The sequence below is a fragment of the Ammospiza nelsoni genome, chromosome 2, assembly GCF_027579445.1.
Source record: "Ammospiza nelsoni isolate bAmmNel1 chromosome 2, bAmmNel1.pri, whole genome shotgun sequence".
Taxonomy (NCBI): domain Eukaryota; kingdom Metazoa; phylum Chordata; class Aves; order Passeriformes; family Passerellidae; genus Ammospiza; species Ammospiza nelsoni.
This window is the reverse complement of record NC_080634.1, coordinates 69994459-70017661: the sequence shown is the minus strand read 5'-3', so window position 1 is coordinate 70017661 and position 23203 is coordinate 69994459. Positions and strand designations below refer to the sequence as shown.

Genomic DNA, 23203 nt, shown 5'->3' with positions numbered 1-23203 from the left:
TTTGAAGAATAACGGCAGCTGCACAGATTTCTGGCTCTGCTGTGATATCATGAAGCGAGCCTGAGGAAGTGCTGTGACAGCTCTGCCAGCCCTTTGTGAGAGGGGAATCCTTTCTGCACTTTCTTATCCTGAGTCTTGGTGTTCATGACACTGAGGTTTGGTGACAGCTCTGCTTGGACATGCCTCTGCTTCTGAGCTGGAGCTCCCGCCAGAAGGTACTGTCTGCTCCTGTGGTGTGTGTGGGAGGTTCATTCAGCTCCCATCTCTTTATGCAGTGGAAGGGATCTGCCACTGCACTTTGTATGGTGATGGAATGAGAGGGGTTGAGCTTTTTCCTTGTCTCGTAAGTAATTGCCTTGCTAGAAATGCTGTCACAAAGTAGCCACATTTGTTAGGCATGTTTGTTGGATCAGTACTTCACAGTTGCTCTTGTGTTTATAAGCTTTATGGTATGAAGAGGGACTTTGCTTTGTTAATAATTTCCAGACTTAAGTTTTTCATCTGGAAGCTAGGCACAAATTAGGACAAGCTGCAGCTTCTCTGCACAGTGAAATTCTGTTCATTTGTGGAAATAATGGAATCCAGCCAGTGAATTTTGTTGTTCTTTGCAATATCCATAGCATTCAAGTTCTAAGTTTGGATTAAAATTGAAAGTACTTCTCAGTAATTACAGAGGGATGCATTTGAAAGTTATCCCTCCAGCCAAAAGGGGACATCCACCTTTGTTCTCTGGAAGCTCTTGTAAATTCAAAGGGTTGGTTTTTTGGTTGTTTTTAATGCTTCCACTTCTGTCACTGCTGTTCAAGAAAGCATGTAGTGTTACAATGGAGATGCTCTGCCCTTTCTAGACTTGTGACAAAATGTGCTATTGTTATGCTGCATCAGGCATGATTTAGTAGGCTCAACAGTTTCTCTATTTTGCAACTTACAGATACTGGTGATAAATACTCATAACTGAAGTTCTGTTTTTGAGGTTTTAAGGGTTGTGGCAGTTGGAATTAATTTTAGCAAAAGCTTTTACATGACATGAGGTGAATTTGGTGGTAATTATTTTTCTGCAGTCCTCCCTTTGGTTTTATTCTACACTTTGTTCAGAGGAAAGACCTTGCATTCCTTATATCAGTTAGAGTGATGTTCCTTTCTAACATGAAGATACTATTCTGTGTAGAACACAGTGAAGTGTCCTGTAGAAAATTTCTTGGCAGTACTAATCACATGCCCTTTGTGCAGTGTGCTTCCCATGCATGTAATTCATAAAGGAAGCTGTTTGCTCTCCTTTATGAATTAACACTGTTGCAGGTCTAGTCGCAAGGGACAGAACTACATGTAGCCCTTGAATTGCAGAGCAGGAATTAGCTGAGTGCTGCCACCTTATTCTACAGTACCTGGCCAAATGGATGATGTGCTGCAGTAGCTCAAAAGGTCTCTAAGCAAGATCATAGGTGTGTGGTACAAATAGAGGAGATTGGGGATTATCTGGCTAAAACTCGTGCTGCCATTAGTTTCGACTATCAAAACTCTACTGCCTGTGGTAAACGAATTTTGTATCAGTGTCATGCTTTATTTATTATGTTGCTTTTTCAGATCAGGATGTAATTGTAGGGGATGTAGAGCTTGGCCAGTGCCACCTGTTCTCATTTGAGTGCAGCTAACTTTTCCTTTTTTCATTGCCACACATTGAATCTGGTCACTTTGGGTGACAACTGGTTCATACAATCTTAGGTCACTCGGATGTGAATCAAAAATTTTATGTTGGTTCCCAAGTGTGTGGTTATTTTTTTTTTTCTGTAATTACTCTTAGTAGATCAAATATATTTCCCTGGAGGAAAATATTGTCTCTTCAGTGATATTATAGAGCACTTGTTACTTGCCTCTTACGTTGCAGTCTTGTTTGGTTGGTTTTGGTATTGGGGTTCGGTTTTTTGGTTTCTTTTTTCTCAACCAAGTTTTTTAGTGTTGTTCACACTGGAGAACCAAACTAGTATCACAGGTTTAGTTTTGTACTTATGGTACCCACTGTACATCCTTGTCTTATTGGCCTCTTGCATTTGGGGGCATGGTTTGGAACAGGCCTGAGGAAGAATTTCTACTCTTGAGTTCTCTTGGCTCTGTTCAGAGATTGAGTTACTGTGAGCACTTTTTCAGGGGTCTTAAAGTACACATTTGCTGTTTCTTCCTGACAGGCATGGATGCTCGTGACATCCTGGAGGGGAAGAATGCTCTCCTGAAGCTCTCAGATCCATTTTGTTTGGTTTCAGGTTATTAGTACCCTGAGAAGGTTCAGTGTGCCTGTTGCTGTTCAAGCATGAGCTCACTGCTGCATTAGAGAAAGCTTTGTGTGCTGTTCACGCACATTTGAGGAGGTGTATAGGAGTGGGGGGTGATTTCCTTGTTCTGATTCATGGAACAGTCTGCTGCTACTCAGCAGTATAGGGAAACTTCATGAATAAAACCTATAATAATGCTCTACATTATGTTTCTGCATTTGAGAACTGGTGTACCAGCACTACACCATCAGCTCCTATCTGTCTGGACTGAGAAGCCCTGTGCAACTCCCTTTGGAACATGGCAATTTCCTTCTCCCAAACAATATTTGGAAAAAAGATGATAGGCCTCCAGATTATGGGATTTGGGAGGGGCAAAGTCTGGGAGAATTAAGTTATCTTGAATTGCCCCACCACAGGGTTTGTTTGGGCTGGAGGTGTTCTTCTCTCTCCCTGAGAACTGTGTAGCCCTGTCTCATCCAGTCTTTCTTCTTGATGTACCTAACTGCAAGGCTTGAAAAAAAAAATCTGAATATGTTAAATAGATCGATTGCTTAAACATTTTAAGGATTTAATTTCTTTATATTCAGGTGAATACTGAAAACCTATACAATATATACAACCTATACAACCTATACAATTTAACTTTTTAATTTTGCCCTATTGTAACAGCTGGTAGTAGATGTCCAGAAAGATTGTCAATGGCCCTGTGTGTTTCATGAGTAAGAATCCCATTTCTCCCCTCTGGCTGCTTAATTTAATGAGACTTCTGCAGGGAAATACTAGAACTTGGAAACACATTTTGTAAATTTTGCCTGTTGCAGGAGTCTATATCATCTTAATATTCCTAAACTGATTTCTAAAAGTAGTTAAGGATTTTCATCCAGGTAATTCAGTATTTTAAAAGCTCCATTCTGCTTATTATCTTGTCTAACTTTGCCCTGCAATTTTGACATTTAGAAATAATGAGCTAATATCCACATCCAAAAGTTACACAACTTCGATGGTGAAATTTTTGATTGAGGTTTCTTGATACACAGAGAAGCAAAATGTCAAAACCCAATGGTATATGTCAAAGAAATGTGTAAAAGGCCATGCTGGGATGTGTGATTGATAATTATGTAACTTTTTCTGCATCTTGCCTTTCAGGAAAACATAGATGTGATATGTTGTTATACTCCACTTGATCCCACTTAGGGATTTTTACTTAAAGTCAAATCTTTACATGAAAACACTACTTTGATTAGGTACATCTCAGAAGTAGCTTTTGGTTCTTGGTAAGAAAGAGTCATTCTGAGAGTGAAGAGGATCAGATCTAACAGCACAGGCTGGCACATTGTCAGTCATTGGGGACATCAGCAGCAGCACGCAGTTACTCCTGTACACTAAAGACCAATAAAATTCACGTGCACGACTCATAGCCTGGCAATGTTAGTATCAGTCTTGAATGTTATACTTGAAGCTGTCTTTTACACCATGCTAGTGAGAGTACCCACGAAACAGCTAACAAGCATCTGGAACTGGTTCTGGGCTGTCTGACAGATATTACTTATCAATTGTGACATCCCTGTATTGCATTACATTGTGCTTCTTTTCATCTGTATATAAGAAAAGTATTCGTATCTACAGAGATTAAACAGGTCCCAAAATGTTCACTTTGATATTTTGTTTTGATCTGTCTGTAGATTGAAAAGAAGAAAAAAAATGAATGCTAATGAGGGAACATCCAAAAAAAAAAAATAGCGTAGCCTGTAAAAAAGTTTACCTAAACAAAACAGGGAATGAGGATTGTTTGGGCTGTATGAGCTGAAACCCCTGCTCTAATGCTAGGGTCCCTCTATGCACAAGTGACAATACTGTAGGAATTTATGTATTGCAAAAGTCTTTTAAGGAGCAGAGATACTGAAATAATAGTTGTAGCTGAAATACTAGTGTCTGAAGAGCATACACAATCTGGAAATAAAAGTGATAAATGGCAGGGTTGCGGGTTTTTCTAAGTAAAATTGCAATTACTTAAAACTCTGTGCATTTGTGAGGGAGATCTCTGACAGAAGAGGGAATGGATGGCTATTACTGTTGAGGTAGAATTGGTAGTGTCTTATCCCCAGCCTGTTTGGACATTGGCTGGGGGAGAGAGGGGGAAGGATGTGTTAGGAAGCTATTGAGTATTTTTAGAAAGACTTAGGTTTATCCAGTTTTTTGTCTTAGAGGTGATGAGCAGGAGGAAGAACCCAGTTATTGGATTGGAAATGATGGTACAGTTCTAAAAAAAACTAAATTGCTGATTAAACAGCTGACAGTGGTTATTCTAGTTGATTGTGTGTAAAATTATATGCATTTTGAATAGAATTATTATTTGTCACTGTACTTTGAATAGAAATATATGGGAATTGCCCTGTAACAGCTTCTGGATTCTAAAAAGGGAAATTTTAATTAAAAGGTAGCTAGTTTGTGAATTTTGTTAAAACAGAGAACTAAGGAATTTAATCTCTAGAGCTTCTTTCTAGGCCATAGAGAGAATAAGAGACCAATGAGTGGAAAAAGAGCAAACAGGCAAGTGCAAGTTGAGGACTTTGCATGTCCAGCTGAACTGCCATGGCTGGGAGGAAGTGCACCTTGGGTGATGGTAAAGCAGCCTGGCAGTGAAAATGAGGGAAGAACAGTTCCACTCTGGTATCTGTGCCAGATCTAGACTTGGCTTTTAGCCCCACTGCAAACTGAGATGATGGTGACGTCTAAAGGGATAGAAGCCAAAAGGTCAGCAGACCTTAGGGTAATTGAACTTCATTTTGCAATAAATGAACTGGAAGCAGATTTGAGTTGAATGCCCAAGGGATGAGGAGTGTGTAATGGGAGATGGGGATTAAGATGAGGTAATTTTCCACTCTGACTTGCAGAAGTGTTGGTAGATGAGATTGCTGCCTCAGTGGCAAGTTTCAGCTGGTATCGTGTGACTGAAAGAAAGAGATACTGTAGAAAGCATGGATTATTTAAGGTGTGACTTTAAAGTTACCTTCTTTTAATAGAAAAATTATTTGAAAAATATCAAATATTGTAGTGGGAAGCTGTATAGAATACAAAAACTGTTGATAAATATCAAATATTGTAGTGTGAAGCTGTATAGAATACAAAAACTGGTGATTGATCATAGATTGTATTGGATTAGTTGAATGTTGAGAACTGATTTCTCTTGCAAAGAAAATTAAATTGATATTCTCTCTATCTCATTGTCACTAGTAACTTCCCCAATGCATGTAGTGTGATGCCATTCATTATACTTCTAGAGAAAATGGGACATGTGGGAAAGAGGGTGTGGTTCAGAAGAGTAGGTACTGTCAAAAGAGCAACTATTACCACTTTGATCTGCAGTTAGTAGAGTTGGGAAAGTCCTTGTTTTCTTTTGTGAAGCCAAAATGAAAAAGGAGCTCACATGTTAAATATGTTGATACTTTAAGCAGACTCCTCCCAGGGTGATTGGGATAAAATGGAGGAAGAACCAGGTGTCTTTGAAAGACTGTATGACACAGGTCTGCAATTGTGAATTTCTTCTGGAGATGTGTAGTTTGGCCCTACAGGGTATAGCAGGGATCTGTGCAGAGAAGAGAGATTTGTGTGTGCTGCTTTATGGCACAATGACTGAGGCAGCAGGGAAGTGTGACCTTAAGGTGAACTGTGTCACAGGATGGATGAGGCAAGGTTTTTATAGTTGATAATAAGTGAGATCTAATGCAGTTGTACATGTTTTATAGTTGATAATAAGTGAGATCTAATGCAGTTTCAACTCTGTCAGTTGAAACTGATGGAGATTGGTGGTCTCTTGTCCACAAAACTGTTCCTGAAAGTCTTAAGAATAGAATAAGTGTCTCTGCAAAATAAAAACAAAGGAGCAGTGATGACCCTTTACAGAGCACAGCAGTAAAACATGCCAATGTGGGCAGAGGACAATGGGAAAGAGAAGGCAGTCTCAGTAAAAACAAGCAAAAAAAAAAAGAATGTGAACATTTGCCAATCGACCTTCTGGTAATTTAAAACCTTATGTACTGGGAGACATTCCAGGAAAAAAATTAGAAATTATTTGCTCTGCTTCCACTACATAAATTGTCCATACACAATTTAGACTTTACTGATTTTATATTCTTTGCCAAGAAGCTTGTGGCACTCTGCTGAAGAAATAGCTTGTGTAAATACTTACCTTAACAAATGCTTGATGCATCACTGTCTCTGCTGTCTCATTTGTGGTTACTAAAAAGGCCTTTCACACTGTCCCCTCAGGTTCCTGATGTCATCAGCAGCATAAGACAAGTCTCTAAAGCAGCACTGAAAGAAGATGCCAAACCAAGTAAGGACAGTGAAGATGCCTTCTATGACTCTCAAAAATTTGAGGTCTTATACTGTGGGAAGGTGACAGTGGCTCACAAGAAAGCTCCCTCCACGCTGATTGACGACTGCATAGAGAAATTCAGCCTTCATGAGCGCCAGCGCCTGAAACTGCTAAACGAGCAGCGCAATAACGAGTCAAGTTTGGACCTGCCCCTGTGTGAGGAAAATATGCCAGCTTCTCCTCTGGACAGCCCTTTTGAGGAGCTGGACAGCCCCAACAGCCCCCCAACAGCAGGGCGTGCTGCAATGTTTACAATTGGCAGCCAGACCAACCTGACCAACCTGGCCAGCACTCGTGGCTGCTTTCCAGAGAGGATTTTGGAGGACTCTGGCTTCGATGAGCAGCAGGAGTTCCGCTCCCGCTGCAGCAGTGTCACTGCAGTGATGCAGAGGAGGGTTCACGACAACAACCTGAAAACACAGTCCCGCAGGAGACACGCCAGTGCTCCCAGCCACGTGCAGCCCTCTGACTCCGAGAAGAACAGGACAATGTTGTTCCAGGTGGGCTCTAGGATGAGCAGCTTCCTGTTGCTCTTGTACCGTATCTTCTTCCCCTGTGCAGTTTGAGACAAGTTTTGCAAGATAAGTAATATGGATCCAGTATGGCTTCGTGATTTGTTATAAATATTTTTGTATCTGTTCATAAATGATTGGAACACAAGTAGCTGAACTTTCACCTCAACTCATGAGCTCAGGCAAATTTTAAGAAAAAGTAATTATTTATGGAGTAATCACTTAAAGGAGCAGAGTTTTTAGTGAAATAAATATTTTATGTGCAGTTCTGGATTGTCTGTGTTGGTGATATTTAGAACCTAGCTGAAAAAAATGAATATTCTTTCAAAAAGAGAATCAATGAAGGCTACCATGCAAACAAAGCCTCTTTTTTTTTGTACACTTCAAAAGAAAAAACTTCACATGAAACTTCCACAGCTTTGTGTTTGAGCCAGTCTCTTTTTGATAATTTGTATTAATGTCCCCTTTTTACAAGATGAGTATTCAAACATCTCTGCACTGAAGGCTTCTTCCTTCAGACTCCAGTGGTTATTTCTTCTCTTGCCTGAAGTGCATTTCACATCTTTGAAACTTGTTTTGAGAAAGCAGAAGGACACATAAAGGAGGTGACCCATAAAAGGAAAAATCTTTGGACCTTAAAATAACAGTGGGCTAAATGCCTGGATTTTGTCTTTCCATTTGTTTTAAGGATCATTCTTGTTTTTATTCTCTTGGGGAAATGCTGTCTGAAGTGAATGCATTCCCCTTCAGAAAGCCGCAGTTATCACTAGTAATGAACAGGATTTCGCTGAAAAAATCCAAGGTCTGTAGAATAAATTCCATGGGCTTGAGAAGCAGTTTGGGAAAGCTAAAAGGTAGTTTGTTGCAGAAGCTACTTTTTCTCATTTGGAATGACTACAAACCAAAAAGTATCATCTTAGTTTCTTAGCTAATCTATGGTATTATTTAAAAACCAAGAATTCCCATTTTTTCCCCCAGCTTTTAATTTAGCCGCATTATTTCCTAAAGGTTTTAGTATTGTCTGACAAACATGTGATCTTTGGACTAAAATAGCTTGAAGAAAAGGATGGGGGAGGGGAAGAAAAGCTATGTTTTTTTCCAAGTAATTTTTGTTATTCAGCTGAGTGTATTGTACTTGCTGAAATATTCTTATTCAACATGGGCAGAATTACAGCACCCTGGCACCCTTGTTCCTGCTGAGTAAGCTGTTGTGCCAAAAGATACTCTATGTGAGCAAGAAAGGGCAAGATTCTGACATTTTTGTTGCTGTAAATGCTATACCCCTGAGACAGTCATAAATTAGATTTATTTTTCTCTCCCTTAGGTTGGAAGGTTTGAAGTTAACCTCATCAGCCCAGATACCAAATCTGTTGTGTTTGAAAAGAATTTTAAAGATATTTCCTCATGTTCTCAGGTAAGCATTAATAAGAAGCAATGTGTAGATCATCAGGAGAAAAAGATTTTGTTCTTCAGCTGTGTTGCCTTGCTGGTCTGTAGGCAGGAGAAAAAAAGAAATGTAGAATTCTTTTTCCAGAAAAGTCCAGAAAATATGAATGCAAAATAACCAGTCTGAGCTGTGTAATAGCAGCAATTTTAATCACTCATCAGCAAACAAAGTATAAACTATTTCTGATTTGGGAGAGTGTTAAGTATGTTTTGGAAGCAGTTTAATCTCCATTTAGGATGCTCTGAGTGTACTATTTATTTCTGAGCATACAAGTTCCTGAAAGCCTTCAGAATGAAAGGAGGAGAGCATCAAATCAACCCTTCAGAATAACAGCAGTTCACCTGCATAATTTTCTCTGGAGAATATGGTGATAGGTGTACCTAGCTATGTTCAGTAATAAGTAATTATTTCTTGTAAAGTTAAATGTCAAGGCTAAGATGTTCACCTTTCCATCTTGCTCTTGTTCAGCACTGGTGACACTTTTTGGTTTAAAGTTTTACTTTATTATCTCTTAATTTGTTATGCCACATCATCACACCATCACAACACTTAAACATGATTATTCTAGTTAAAGTATGCTTTTGTCATTCTCTAAACCTGTATTTTACCCCCAAGTGCATTCATTTTCATGCTAATAACCAGTCTGCTCTTGCATGACTGGGCTACCAATGCTTAGACAAATTAGGAATTAGGCATACTTGTAACTCAAGTAGAGTCTTGAGTTACCAACTAAAGGTCCTGGTCCTTAAATTGACTCTGCATTTAAACTACAATTTGTATTGCTTTTGAGAGAGGAAAAAAGCTGATGCAAATACAGAATGGGACAATATAATCAAACAACGTGGTAATAGCTTTATAATAAATACAGATCAAAATGATATTAAAGCAGAGGTATGGAACGTAGAATTTGTAGATGACTTGGATCTTCTCCTGCTTTTTGGGTGTACTGAAGTGACACATCAACTTTAGGTACTGGGCTCCTAGGTTTTATATAAAAGCTTAAAATAGTCAAACAAAACAGTCCTAAGCTGGAACAACTTTTTATCTGCTGACTTTAAAGTATGGCAACCAGTTAGACCATGGAAAACCTTCAAGGCCCAGCTTTCCTTCAGGAAAATAACTTTGTATAATAAATAGTGTCAGGTAATTCTGTGTGTTGGACTTTGGAGGTGTTTTTCATTCCACCTCTTCACTTTCATTTGGAGCAAAGCTTCTGTTACTTTACATTCATGAATAACTCAAAGAGACAGTCATAATACTCGGAGGATTTTGTTTGTTTTTATTAGGGTTTTTTTTTAGTTTTTTTTTTATTATGTGAAACCATTACTTTAGAGAAGTCGAGGGGGGTTTGCATTCAATAGAAATAAAATATTAATTTGTTCAAGACTAAGCATTGGTTGCATAAACTTCATCAGTACTTCCTTTAAGAACTTGGTGCTAGCCCCTCGGCTTCTCTGTTACAGATTTATAGGGCAGTGATTTAGTATGTATTGTGGGACTGTGGCTTAGGAATATTTGTCCTTCCAAACTTCACAAACAATGAAAAGGAGATGTTATTGCCAGTTGGCATTCTGGATTCTCTTAGTCTGGTCTAATAAAGGTATTTTTTTATCCTATAGGTTAAGCATGGTTGAGCTGCTGCATTCATGTAATTATCCACACTCCTTATAATTGTCAAGCAGCAGACATAATTGATGATAAACCTCTGTGTGTGCAGTCTAAACTCAGATATCAAATAGCTTTAGAAGTTTTTTTGTTGGAGCCTTCCCCTTGAGGGAACCCAGAACAACAGAAAACTTGGCTCTGTTGTCATGACCTCTTAAAGCCACCATCTTAAAGAAATATGATGGAAGTGCTGTTGATTTCGGAACATGCTGTCCTATTTGTGTTTCAGTAGGGCAAGTGTCATATCTGTCTCCCCCTCAAATGTTCTCCTGTCGAGACTGAAAAGTTAGGACAGCAGTAGACTTGTTCAGGCACTGTCAGAAAGGAGGGAACTGGCATCTCACCAAACCACCTTTAATAATTGTTTTCTTGCAAAACAGAGCTCAACACTTCACTGTTCTGTAGATCAACATGTGTATACATTTGACCTTTTTTATTTTATGCTTTTGAAGACTTCATCTGTCACGAGAGAATGAAGTCAAGATTAGTTGGACTATGGTTCAGCTAATGCCATTTGTGTCATCTTAACAACTCTCTGCACCTCTTAAGTTTTATGTGGTACAAAAGTGACTTTTGGAATTTTGTTTTTAAAAACAACAGTGTGTAGTGACAATATGTTCAGTTTGTCACGTACTGGATTTCCAATTTTGTCTAGAGTGTTTTCTGTAGTGACAGGCAAGTTGCTTTGCCTCCTCCTCTCTTTTATGGTATAGGTGTTTTCTTTGGAGATGGATCCAAGCAACTGTGTTCTGATTTTTGTTGTATTTGAACCTGAGAGATTAGGCTTTCATTTGGAGAAAATCTACTATTTCCATACTCAGATGATTAAAACATTGGCAAAAGCTTTAACAATAGTGAGTCATGTTCCATGAATTGAGACTGGGAATATAGTGCTTTTTAGGAAGCAGCTGTCTTTGATCTTCTCAGTGCTGTTTTTAGCAAGGCAGCGTTCCCTGTCAAGCTGTTACACTAAGATCTTGGAAAAAAGTGTCAGTAGTAATGTGTAGTAAGTCTCGAAACTTCTGGTATGTAACTCAGTCTCAAAGAATTTATTTCATAATTTGGTTGGAATTCTGTAGGTTGCCACTTATTCCCTCGTTTTTGTGGGGTTTTTTTGTTTGTCTGTGGTTTTTTTTAGGTTTTGGGTTGTTTTGGGTTTTTTTGCTTTGTTTTTGTTGTTGTTTTGGGGTTTTTGGTTTTTTTTGGGGTTTTTTTTGGCTTTTGGGATTTTTTTTTTTTTTTTGTGTAGTCCTAACACAGGAAAGCAAGAGTCTGCTCGTACCCTGATACTTCTCCAATCCTGTGTTTTAGCATGGCTTATAAAATTAAATTTTCACTGTGGAGGCAATTCCAAATCCAACCCAGCAGTCTTTAGTTTGCTTCCCTGAAAATTCAGTTTTGCTGATGGTATAAGTTCGGTCCAGATTTATTGCTGGATAACTTTGGGTTTAATTATATAAAGATCTTAATATAACTTAAATACAAAAAGCAATTTAAATACAATTATACTACTTGTAAAATAGAACATTAGGGGTATGCATTTATAGTTATTCAAATTTTTGGAAACTATACTTGTTTACAAAATAGTCCACTAATGCTGTTTTAAAATTCTTTTAGGGTATAAAACATGTTGATCACTTTGGTTTCATTTGCCGAGAATCTGTGGAATCTGGGTTAAGCCAGTATATTTGCTATGTGTTCCAATGTGCAAGTGAGTCTCTGGTGAGTATTTACTGATGATCCTGACCATTTCATCAGAGCATTTCCAAGGCATTTCCTGAACAATAGGAGTCTCTGTCGTTCTGCTGTGTCAGCTGAGACCCAGTGCTCACATCTGCTCAGGTGCAGGACGTCAGCTGTGCATATGCAAATTTGCAGTAGGAAATGTGAACATTCTCTTCATACACAGCCATATCCTGCTACTCTGCTGATGCAAATGTCAGCAACAAATAGATGAATCCGTATGGCTGTGTGACTGTGAGCATATTTGGGCTCTCTATTTGATTGTAACTCTTCCAATTCTGACTGTTGAGAAACTTGGTTCCCCATTAAACATGTAAAGACATGTATTGAATCAGTAACAAAGCTGATGATAAAAGCCAAACATACCCTTCAGGGTAGGGTTTAAACTACTGGCTGATCCTGCATGTGTCTTAAGCCTACATCTGGCTTTAGCTTCTTTCCTGTAGTCTGTTTTGTTCCTCAGGAGAAGAAAATAGCAGCACCTGATCACAGAAGAAGAAAACCATAGATATTCATGGATGTATGTCACTATAAAAAAGTACACTGAACAGTGTATGAAGTTTGTATCAATTAACTGAAGTTCCAGATATCACTGATTTTATTGATAACAGGTAGCTTAATAGTGTGAAATATATACAGGAAATAATTTTGACTGCTCCATTTTTATTTTAAAACTGTGACACTTTAAAAGAAGTTGTTTCCTTTTCTGAATTACATTTGTTTGACGGTGCTGGTAACAGCTGCTAACTCTTTCTCAGATAAACTTAAAAATCACTTTTTTAGCCTAGCTGAAAATGTAATTTGTTAATCTATTCAGTCTCCTAGTTTGAGAGTGAATAGATTTGCATCAGTAAAACTTCAAACAGCCAACAGCTCTAGATGTACCATGACAGCTGAAGCTGCATTTTTGTCAAAATGGGAGCTTGCTATGAGATCAGCTTTATCATTGTAATAACAGAAAATGTTATATCTGACCTATTGATAAATCTGACCATACATAATTCAAAGGCTTAAGTGGTGCATAACACTCCCATGTTTTTATGAACCTCTTTGCTTATTCTGGTACTGATTTGTGTGTGTGTGCCCACACTGCAATATGAAATAAACCTTCCTGAGCTACTTTTGGATGCAGTCACTCAGATGGACCCTGGTGGCAGTTTGACTGTGGCAGGGCAGACCTTTCCAGGTTCCCCACTGCCAGCCAGGCTGTGCTGGGAGGCTTGTGTGTTTTTGCTCTAAGCCTACTTACAGTTTGTGCTATAGTTCTTATGATTTTAGGATAGTCATATATGCTTAGCACTGTTCTGTGGATCTTGCATTGGAGAGGGATTGTAGCCAACTTAAAAAACTTCCCAGTCCATGTTGCAAGATGGACATGCACTGTTCAATGTTCTGCTTTATTGCTAAGAAGAGAAAGCGCTCAGAAATTATTGGTAATGCTTAGAACCTGAGGCTTAAAGCAAACAAAACAAACCTACATATACTGGGACACAAACTAGTTCAAATTTCTATATTCAGGTTCCTTTTCTACTTTTTTTTCGTTTTCTCCCCCAGGTGACAGACCCCCCCCCAAAAAAAGTCTCTATGTTTTTAATGTTAAACTCTGTGGTTTTGGTCTCAAATATTTCAGCTTTGTTCTTCCTGCTTATAAAACAGAGTAACAAGCAGAGTGGGGACCTGATTCTGAAGCAGAATACTGATTTTGTTCCTAAAATTGCTCTCAGGCTGCTGTCTCCTTTCCTTACTAATGCTGAGACTGAGCAAACAGCTTTTAATAAGCACTGTATTCCCCTGAAATACAGAGAGGGGAGCTCCAAGTGCTTTGTGTGCCAGGTCTGGGGGCATGTTTGAATGAATGTGGAGAAATGCTGTGAGCTCAACCCTTGTTAGATACAAGCTGAGCTTTTCTAGTGCTGGTGTGTGGGAACATAGCAGCACTGCTGTGTGGGTGGGAGCAGGAAAGGAAGGATCAGGTCAGGCCAGCAGTGCCTAGGGCTGTGTAGTGATTGTGATGAAGCTGGTGGGCACTCTGGGATCCAGCAGAAAAGGGAACTGCTGTAGGAAGCTCCTGTCTGGCAGCAGGGATGGGTTTGTGGGGGTTGCTGCTAAAATGGTTTAGTGGTAGGATGACAGAGGTTAAGAGGGAACATGTGCAGTTTACAATAGAGACTTGAAGCTAAAGAAATTAATGCTTTTTATTTACCCAGCATATATTCAAGCTAAAAATTCTCACTTATAGTTTCAAAAAATAGTGGGTGCTTTCCCAGCAAGCTTGAGTAGCTGCAGTTAGACATCAAAATTACACTGTCTGGCAGACCTTAAAGATAGTGATCATCTACAAAAAAGGCAGAAAGCTGGGAATTCAACCTTGGTCTCTTTAAAAAACAGCAGATTGGTTTCTATGGTTTTGTCTTTTCCTTTAATTGTAAAGCACCTGTTTGAGATGTGATTTATAAATCTAATTTTGTGTATATGGCATGTATTTTTGTTTATACACTCTTTTCCCTCCTTCCCATACAGGTTGATGAGGTAATGCTGACCCTGAAGCAAGCCTTCAGCACTGCTGCAGCCCTGCAAAATGCCAAGACACAGATCAAACTGTGTGAGGCCTGCCCTATGCATTCATTGCACAAACTCTGTGAAAGAATTGAAGGTAGCAGCTGAGTTTATCTTCTAATTGTGGTTTGCTGATTTTTCTAGAGGAATAACTTAGACAATATGAGCAGAGGTAGAAGTACCCCAGTTTTCAATTTTTACTGTCACTTCGCATTCTCTGTATTTAGGTGGAGAGTTAGCAGTAATGATACTGCAACAGAATATGGAGTTGCTTCTGCTATAAATACTCTTTCATCATCATACCTTTCTTAAGCAGAGCAGCAAAACCCACCAGTTGACCTTCCATTTGTTTGGGTTTTTGGTTTTTTTTCCTCAATTTGCATGCTTTCAAAATGACTCATAGAAAGACAATCATGATCAAAAAGGATCTTTCTTTCCTGTGTGTTTCTTCTTTCCTGTCTGGGGTTATATTTTCCTTCTTTGTATTTATTCCCTCACACACTTCAAGATCTAGTTATGTTATAGGAAAATAAACTATTAAGTTAGGAGATTAATGTCTAATCAAGAAAATTAAGACAACATCGTACCTTCAGATAGGAGTAGACAAACTTTTGTAATGTCTCTGGAAGTGAAGTATGCTAGAACACATGCAAAAAGTCTTACAAGATAGAATTTTTAAAATAAAAAGTTAGGATCCTGTTTTTATAATCATTCTGCTAGGTGTTCTTGCAAAGCATTGTATGCAAAAACAAGAAATAAGTATGTTATAAAAAGCAAATAGTAGAGTATTTTCTGGTGTGGTTATGGTGGTGCTCGATATTTACAGTTCTCCCATTCATTGAAAGTCACTGCTGCCACTTGCTTCCCTCTGGTGGATGAAAAGTCAAGTGTAAAATCTTAGTGGGATGAAATTTTCCTCGTCTATGACTTATAGTTTCTGGATATAACAACAGGTATTCAGAAGTGGTAAGGATAAGCTGGTAAAGTTTTCTGTAAATGATAAACTACAGAGGCTGCTGTTGAAGGCAGTGTAAGTAATTTGAAAAGTACCCAGTATCAAAATAAAATCTCCTCTTGGGGCATCAAATAGAGTAATGTAGTAGTAGTAGTAGTTTCATAAACTTTGTACTTAGTGACTGAAAAACTTACTTTAATATCTCTTTTTTTTTTAATCCATCTGCTTTGAGTCTAGAAGTTTAGCAAAATAAAACCTAAAGCTGCATTATTTGGAAAAAAAAAATTATTTGTTCTGATTACAGTTTTCTATGAATGATACCCACCATGGATGGAAAAAATCTTCATCTGATTCAAGGGATTTGTTTTCACTCACATTTTTTGTCGCTTCCTAGAAGTACCTCTGTGACAAAATATGCACTTTGTTGAGTGTCAGAAATTCTTTACTTTATTCTTAATTTTTTTTCCTTATTCTTAATTTTTCAGTTAAAACTATCTGAAAACTTCCAAGTATCCTATGTATTGATTATCTCTCCTGTTATAACCTTGATCTGTTCCTTTCCTCCTCCCATACAGTTGTCAGGCTTCCAGCTGTCAGTGATCTCTTGGCATTAGGACAGAAGCCATTGGTGGGGTAGGGAGCACACAGGAGCCAGCCACCTAGCTGCTGCTGGTTATATTTTTGCTGCTAACGAGAGGAAACAAAGCCATGTGGTTTAGCAAAACCTCAATTATTTTGTATCATGTGTATGTTGGATATACAATTGTCATACATCTAACTTGTATAAACTCAAAGGCAGGTTTATATCTTCTACTGTCATTTTGCTCAAAAAGTGTTTTGAGAGTTCATTTGAGAATCTTTAATGGTCCATTCTTTTCCTAGGACTCTATCCACCAAGAGCCAAACTTGTAATTCAGAGACATCTGTCATCGCTGACTGACAATGAGCAAGCAGACATTTTTGAACGTGTTCAGGTAGTACCTTAGAAGAAGTTCTTCCTAATTTGAGGAAGACCATGATAAAATGGACTAGATATTTTTGCTTTTGATTTGTTTGGTTTGTTGTGCAGTTGATGTAGAATTTATTATTTTTCCACCAAAAATCATACTGAAATAGCATGCTCCAAATTTAAACTCATGTGTGATACACACTGCTGTTGGAAAAGTTCTCTTTCCCAAATTTGCTGAGATACTCTGTGTTCTTATGTAGACTATTTTTTTTTTTTTGTTCTGAGTTAGTTTTCACCTGTAAACAAGTTTCCCTGCTTGAAAGTGACGTGGGAGTAGGCTGAGAGCATGAGGGACATGCAGGTATCAGGAACATGTCTGGCATCTTCAGAATTTGTCTTTTTGATTTATTTTGGCACATCATTCTGGTGTAAGCTGATGTACTCTAGTGGATGAAGTATACAATGATTTAGGCTTCCAAAGGATGTGCTCCCCTCTGGATTCCTGAAGAACAGAGTGGCTTGGTTTCCTTATGCCACTTAGAGGGCTATGTAGTAACAGGCTTGGAAAACAAAATGTATGGGTGTAAAGCTCCCTTCTCTCTACAGCCTGCAATATTTTTCAGTTTTTGTTCTATTTTGCCCAGGAGTGTGAAGGTACACCGAATTGCAATTCAACATAATAACAGTGCACTCTGGTGTTTGGTGTATCAATATATTAATTTCAAGGAATACCTACATAGGAAGGAAAGATAAGCAAATCATGGCTTGAAAGAAAAACTCCTTTCTTTGCTGTTACTGACAGAAAATGAAGCCTGAAAATGACCAGGAAGAAAATGAACTTGTGATCTTACACCTCCGTCAGCTCTGTGAGACTAAGCAGAAAATGCACATCCACATTGGTGAAGCGCCGTCGGTAAAGCTTGGTTTAATTATTTAATATTATTTATTATTACTTTAATATTTTTTATTATTCCTCTTCCCCTTTCCAGACTATTAATATGCTGTTTCAATTACTTGTAGGATCACTGCTCAATTTCTTCAGAAGTACCTCAAGCTGAGTATTATAATTAAGAAACGACTATACAGGAAAAAAAAATCCTATTTAATTCATAGTGGCTTGCCTGAGTTTTATAGGTTGAGGGGACATGACAGGAAGAAAGACAACCAATGAATTTTATGTCTGTATTTCCTTATAATGTGAGGATAACTCTTCTTTTTCTTTCCCCTTTCATCTGCATGCCCAAGCAATAATGTCTAGGAAGAGTAGGACTGAAGAAGGCATTTGTTTTAGTTTAAACTACGAACTTATCTTGCAAAGGGAATGGGCAACAGTGTTGTTAAATTGATATGCCTTTACAATATAGTCCTTCAGATGGAATGTGCCTTTAACTGTGGGTTTGTTTGTTTGGGAGACTGTTTTGGTTTTTTGTTTGGGGTTTTTCTTTTTGGGAGGAGGGTAGTGTGTTTGTGATGTTTTTTTTTAATAAGGCCAAGGCTATTTTGTTTCTTATGTAACTTGGTTCAGCTCTAGTCTTTGGAAATAGTCTTCACAATTAAAAAAAAGAGTTGCCAAAGCTGAATGGTGTCCTTGCTTGTTTCAACAGGTCATTTCTAACAGTGCAATTCCAGAAAGCACCACCAGTGGTGGCCGGTTTAAACTTGACATTCTGAAAAACAAGGCAAAGAAATCCTTGACTAGCTCTCTGGAAAATATCTTCTCAAGGGTAAGTTTAACAACTCATTATCATCAGCTGTCCCAGATATCCTTGATAGCAGAGACCTAGCAGATATTTCTTTGTTTTGTCCTCAATATGATAAATGCTTAATGAAGCAATATCCCTGTTGTGAAATCTGAGAGTTACAGCTGGGTTGATTGTGATTTAAGAAAGTTTACTGTAAGGCCACAGATATTGAGGGGAAAAAAGGACAAATTTCTGAATAATGAACATTCATTGTAGGTGGCAAGTGAGCTAGCTGGGTATTGTTGCATGTGTTGCTTCAGAATAGAATTCAGTCAGGAGGGTTGAATGATCCCATAAAGAGACATGTTATTGATTTTGCAAAGTGTGAATAGATGTGCCTGCATATATGGGAAATCTCTCTATTCAGAGAAGCAATACCTTCCAGCTCATAGATAAAATTGCTCATATTAGGCAGTAAGAATCTTTAGAAGCTAGTAACAAAGTTCCTTTTGCGGGGGGTGCAGGAAAAGCAAAAGTCTTAAAAAGTGAGCTGATATTCATTTTAATGTTCCTAGCCAGATATTATGTGAAATTACAGATAATCACTGAGACTCTCTTACATTAAATAGTCTTTTGGTAAAGAGGTCTGAATGGCAAATTTTGCTTAGTGCCCTCTGCTCAGAAGGATGAGTCAGAGAAGAGGCATATGGAAAACTACCTGAAGAAGGCCGTGTGCCTGTATGTCATTACAGAGGAAATGTGATGAGCTGAGTACAGGATAATTCAGACCAGTGACATTTCCTTCTGCTAGTAACTTCAAAAGCACTAAATTGTGCTTGTCCTGCTGTTTACATGGACATGCCAGAAAGTAACCTACAAATGTAGGATGCTCCCTGTAATGGAAATAGAATACTCTAAGCCAGAGAGAATCCTTAGAATTTACAGGTAGGTGTCAATTTGATCTAGGGCTAAAACTACCATTAAACTCTCCTGGTCAAATTTGACCTTCTTTTGTAGCAGATTTTACAAACCAGAAACTTGGTCTGAATATGGAGAAAGGTGACTCTGTGTAAAAGAGAGCAAAAGAGTTATGGCAGTCAGAAAATTTGGGTAATTTCAGCAGTTTGGAATATCATCAAATGGTGACAGCTACAGTTGTGCCTTTGATGTGTCTGGTTTCTTTTCCACATCTAAGGGACATGTGACTGGCAAGTGATCTAACTCTAGTGGTGGGTCACTAACCCTGTGGTGACTGTGAAAGAAGTCATCACTGAAATAAAGCTTTTACAGCCATGCTGGCACTCCAGTCATGTCAAGGAAAAGTCATTTGGATGAAATACACTGCTTAAATTGAAAAATCTCTGAAGGGAAATTTCTTATAAATAGATGTTAGGGGGGTTTTAGTATAGTATGTTTCTTCTCACCAGGGCCACTGAGACATTCTGCATATTATAATATAAGGCTCTCCCACAGCTCATGATTGAATTCAAGAGAAGGGGATACCTGAATCTGAACTAGGGCCATTTCAAGTTTGCTGTTTATGAAGTGGATTTGTGATTGTGAGAAAGGTCACCTCATCTTTACCTTGACAGTACAATAGATCAGGAACAGCAGTGAGTCATGATACACGTAGGGGTTCATCCTTGCAGATCCACCTTAAGGTTACACGGTAGAAGACCAAGAAAAATTACTTGGAATGCAGCTCAACCACTAATTATTTGTTTAAAGCAGTTACATACCAGTGTCTCTGTGCAGTTGTGCTGTGTGTTATGTGCATAAATGTGATACACGGTGACTGTTTCAGTAGTTCTTATTCTTCATCAGGCTATTACAAGAAGCCTCACAGGTCATGCTTAATTCTTAACGGTATTTAAGCACTAAATACTTATTGCTGTAGTGGGTTTTCCCCTCCTTAAGCCAGGTGCAGATGGCATTGATTCAATAGAGCTAATTATGCATAAGTTGCCATCTTTATTTAAAAGTCCATTTAGTAACAGAGAGACCATGAAAGAACTTAAATTAATTTTGGTGGTTTTTTTTTTTCAAAGTGGCATTCAGCATCTTTTATAGATAAATTTTTTAAAATAAAAGTTAGAAGTCAGTGTAAATTGGAGAGAGTCTTAGACTGCCTCAATCTTAGAAAAGTTAGAAAGAAGTATGTAGTAACCAGTAACTAGGAACAATTTAAGTGGACACCTTCTTAGCTAGGTAAATAGCATCAAGTGACATTTTAAGCCACTCACTACTTGCCTTAGGAAACTTGTTGGTTTCTGTGCCCTGGCTTCACATAGTCCCAGAGGAATGTCACTTCTTCACTTGTTTGTTTTGCTGGACTGATCTTGTTTTTGTGAGGCTTGAACCAAAAACAGGCTTCCTAATGAGGTAATTCAGAGAAACAAATATAACCTTTCTTTGACCTTTTCAACAGATTTCATCCACTCCATGCTGCACTAACCTCTTCTGTTGTTGTGCTTTCTTAACCAAAAAGTCCTTCTTACAGTGCCAAAAGTGTGCATTTTCAAAGGTAACGAGAAACTTCCAACTTACACTTTGCTCTTGATTTTTTGGGAGATCAAGTGAAGAGATGCTTCAGGCAGAGTGTTTATTGGTAATGCACTTAAGTGGGATAATGTACTTAAAGGGCACTCTAAGTCTTGAAAATAACTCTTACTGGGAAAAAGTAGGCTAAATAAATTCTGGTGATGTTGACAAAACTTCCCCTGGAGCTGCAAGCATACCAGGAGGAGCTCTGTCCATAATTTTCCAAAAACCTAGGCTATTTTTCCCCTTATAAAGTACTGAAAGCAACTTGCTTCAGCAGTCAGAAGTGTCCAACAGCAAACATAACCAGGGAGTTAACATTAGGAGAGAAAGCTAGTCAAAAGTGTTGTGGATCTATTGCCTTTTCTTGTGAAACTAAAGGACTGTTAAAAATTCAGCAAAAATCCTTCAGCATAGATTTCTAGCAAATTTGCATCAGGCTTATCTGCATTTTAAATGAAAAATCTTGTCTTGTCTGATGCTGTTTGGCTGGATTTGCTGCCAAGACAGCATTTCTCCCCAGTTTTGTACTTTTACTCCTTTTGCCCAGGTGGACTTAATTTGTCTGAAATGTTCAGATATTGATAAACTGTATCTCATAGGACTGTAGTGTGTCAGGAGCATCCATCAGGAGCAGTGCATGCACAGTACTGAAGTCTGGAGTTTTTTGAACTAAGCTGTTTAAGCCAACTTAACTTTTTTGCCTCAGAAGTGTCAGGAAATACTCACTTGCCTCAAACAATGGAGTGCAGGGTTAAAACTCCTGGGAGCAATGTGGGAGAAGATGCAGTTTGGGCAGCTAAAGATCCCACTTACTTGTCAAGACCAGTGCTTGACCCATGATCTTTGGTCTTCTGTCAGCCGTGTCACATGCCTGAACTGTCCTGTGTTCACCTGTGCAGGTGTTGCCATCTTTGCCTAACCTTCAGAAAAAGAGGAAGAGGACCAGATTAACTTTCTTGCCTTTCTTCTCGCAGGGAGCTAACAGGATGCGAGGGCGCCTGGGAAGCGTGGACAGCTTTGAGCGCTGCAGCAGCCTGGCCCCTGACAGAGTACGTAAGGAGCTTAGCTCAGACCCGTACACAGCTCTCAGTGCAGCGTAAATACAGCACTCTGCTTTCATTTGAAGGAAGGAGAACAAAGCACATCAACTTACAAAACTCAAAGATGTTTCCACTGGGAGGCAGAGGGTGTAAGAAAGCTGGGGTTTATGTTGACTCGAAGCTTCAGCTTTAATCTGATTGCCAGTCCTTTTTTCCTACACTTCCCTTGCTTTTACAAAAAGCAAGGAATTTCTGGTTTCTGCCTTGTTTTAGTGAAGTAATTAAGTAAGGTCATGTCTCAACAAAAGGAAGGGCTCTGAAGGTGAAGAATCCTTTCTGTAAATAATAGTTGCTTTAGGGAAGTAAGAATTTTTGACCTAAGCCCAGCTGTTGGGGATGCTGTATGGTAGCAAGAGGGCGGAACTCTGTTCACTTTCTTTTTATTTCCTGTTTTTAAAGTTTTACCTCACATGTGGGTTGGTTGCTGGTGTTCCCAGGAGGTGAAGATTCTGTTTTGGTTTTCCTGCTACAGTTACTCATAAACTGGCTGTGTAATAACAGTCTCTTTTCCAGGATGTTGCTGTGACGGTACAGGAAGTATGCTCGCGATATGTCGAGGAAACTAGCAAAAAGCAGTTTCCCTAGCCTTTTCCATTCCTGTGTTTTCCTGAAAGAGACACAAGTCTGGTAGCTGGAATGCCAGTCCCTGTGAGAGGATGCCTGGAGTAGTTAGTATGTTGTTTGTGCTGCGTATACGGTTGTATTCCTCCCTCCACTTTCACTTTTTGGAAGAAGGACGCTGCTGGTTTGGAGCGAACTCTCAGAGGATGTCTGGTTTGGGTGATAATTAGCATACAATAGGCCATGACCCAGAAGGGGGAGAGGCTTTGGTGCCCTGCTGCTGGCTGCCTGTGGGTTAAGTGAGAGCTCTCGCAGGGCACAGATCCTCAGGCCTTACTCCGCCAGCACTTTCTTTCAGGACACTTCTCCGGGCGATTCCCCGCCAGCGACTCCTCCAGCGTCCCCCGTGTCCTCGGCCTGGCAGACGTTTCCCGAGGAAGGCTCGGACTCTCCCCAGTTCAGGAGGCGCGCGCACACCTTCAGCCACCCGCCCAGCAGCGCCCGACGCAGGATCACCTTCCAGAACGGCAGGTCCCAGAGCGCCCGCTCCCCGCTGCTGCGCCAGAACGGCCTGGAGGCGCCCAGGTGAGTGAGCCTGGGAGCCAGGGCACACCAGGGAGCCAGGGCACACCAGGTGGGTGAGCCAGGGAGCCAGGGCACACCAGGGAGCCAGGGCACACCAGGTGGGTGAGGGAGCCAGGGCAGCCGTGCCACTGCCCGCAGCCCCCTGCCCGCCCTGGCCAGGCTGCAGCAGCCCTGCTTCTGGCAAAGTACAAGAGGAGCTTAGCTCAGGTGGGTTTCTGCACTTCTCCAGGGTTGGTTTGTTCATTTATTTTTTTTTTTT

The 23203-nt window shown here is 39.4% G+C and overlaps 1 protein-coding gene across 1 annotated transcript in view; it reads left to right on the top strand.

Moving 5' to 3' along the window:
• Positions 1-23203, top strand: part of TBC1D4 (TBC1 domain family member 4) — a 99704-nt gene that overhangs the window by 50379 nt on the left and 26122 nt on the right. Inside the window, exons 2-10 of the mRNA XM_059493379.1 lie at positions 6537-7145; positions 8482-8571; positions 11887-11991; positions 14533-14665; positions 16406-16497; positions 17275-17385; positions 18077-18196; positions 21673-21747; positions 22718-22944. Of these exons, the coding sequence (XP_059349362.1) occupies positions 6537-7145; positions 8482-8571; positions 11887-11991; positions 14533-14665; positions 16406-16497; positions 17275-17385; positions 18077-18196; positions 21673-21747; positions 22718-22944 (1562 nt within the window). The remainder of the gene's footprint in view (positions 1-6536; positions 7146-8481; positions 8572-11886; positions 11992-14532; positions 14666-16405; positions 16498-17274; positions 17386-18076; positions 18197-21672; positions 21748-22717; positions 22945-23203) is intronic.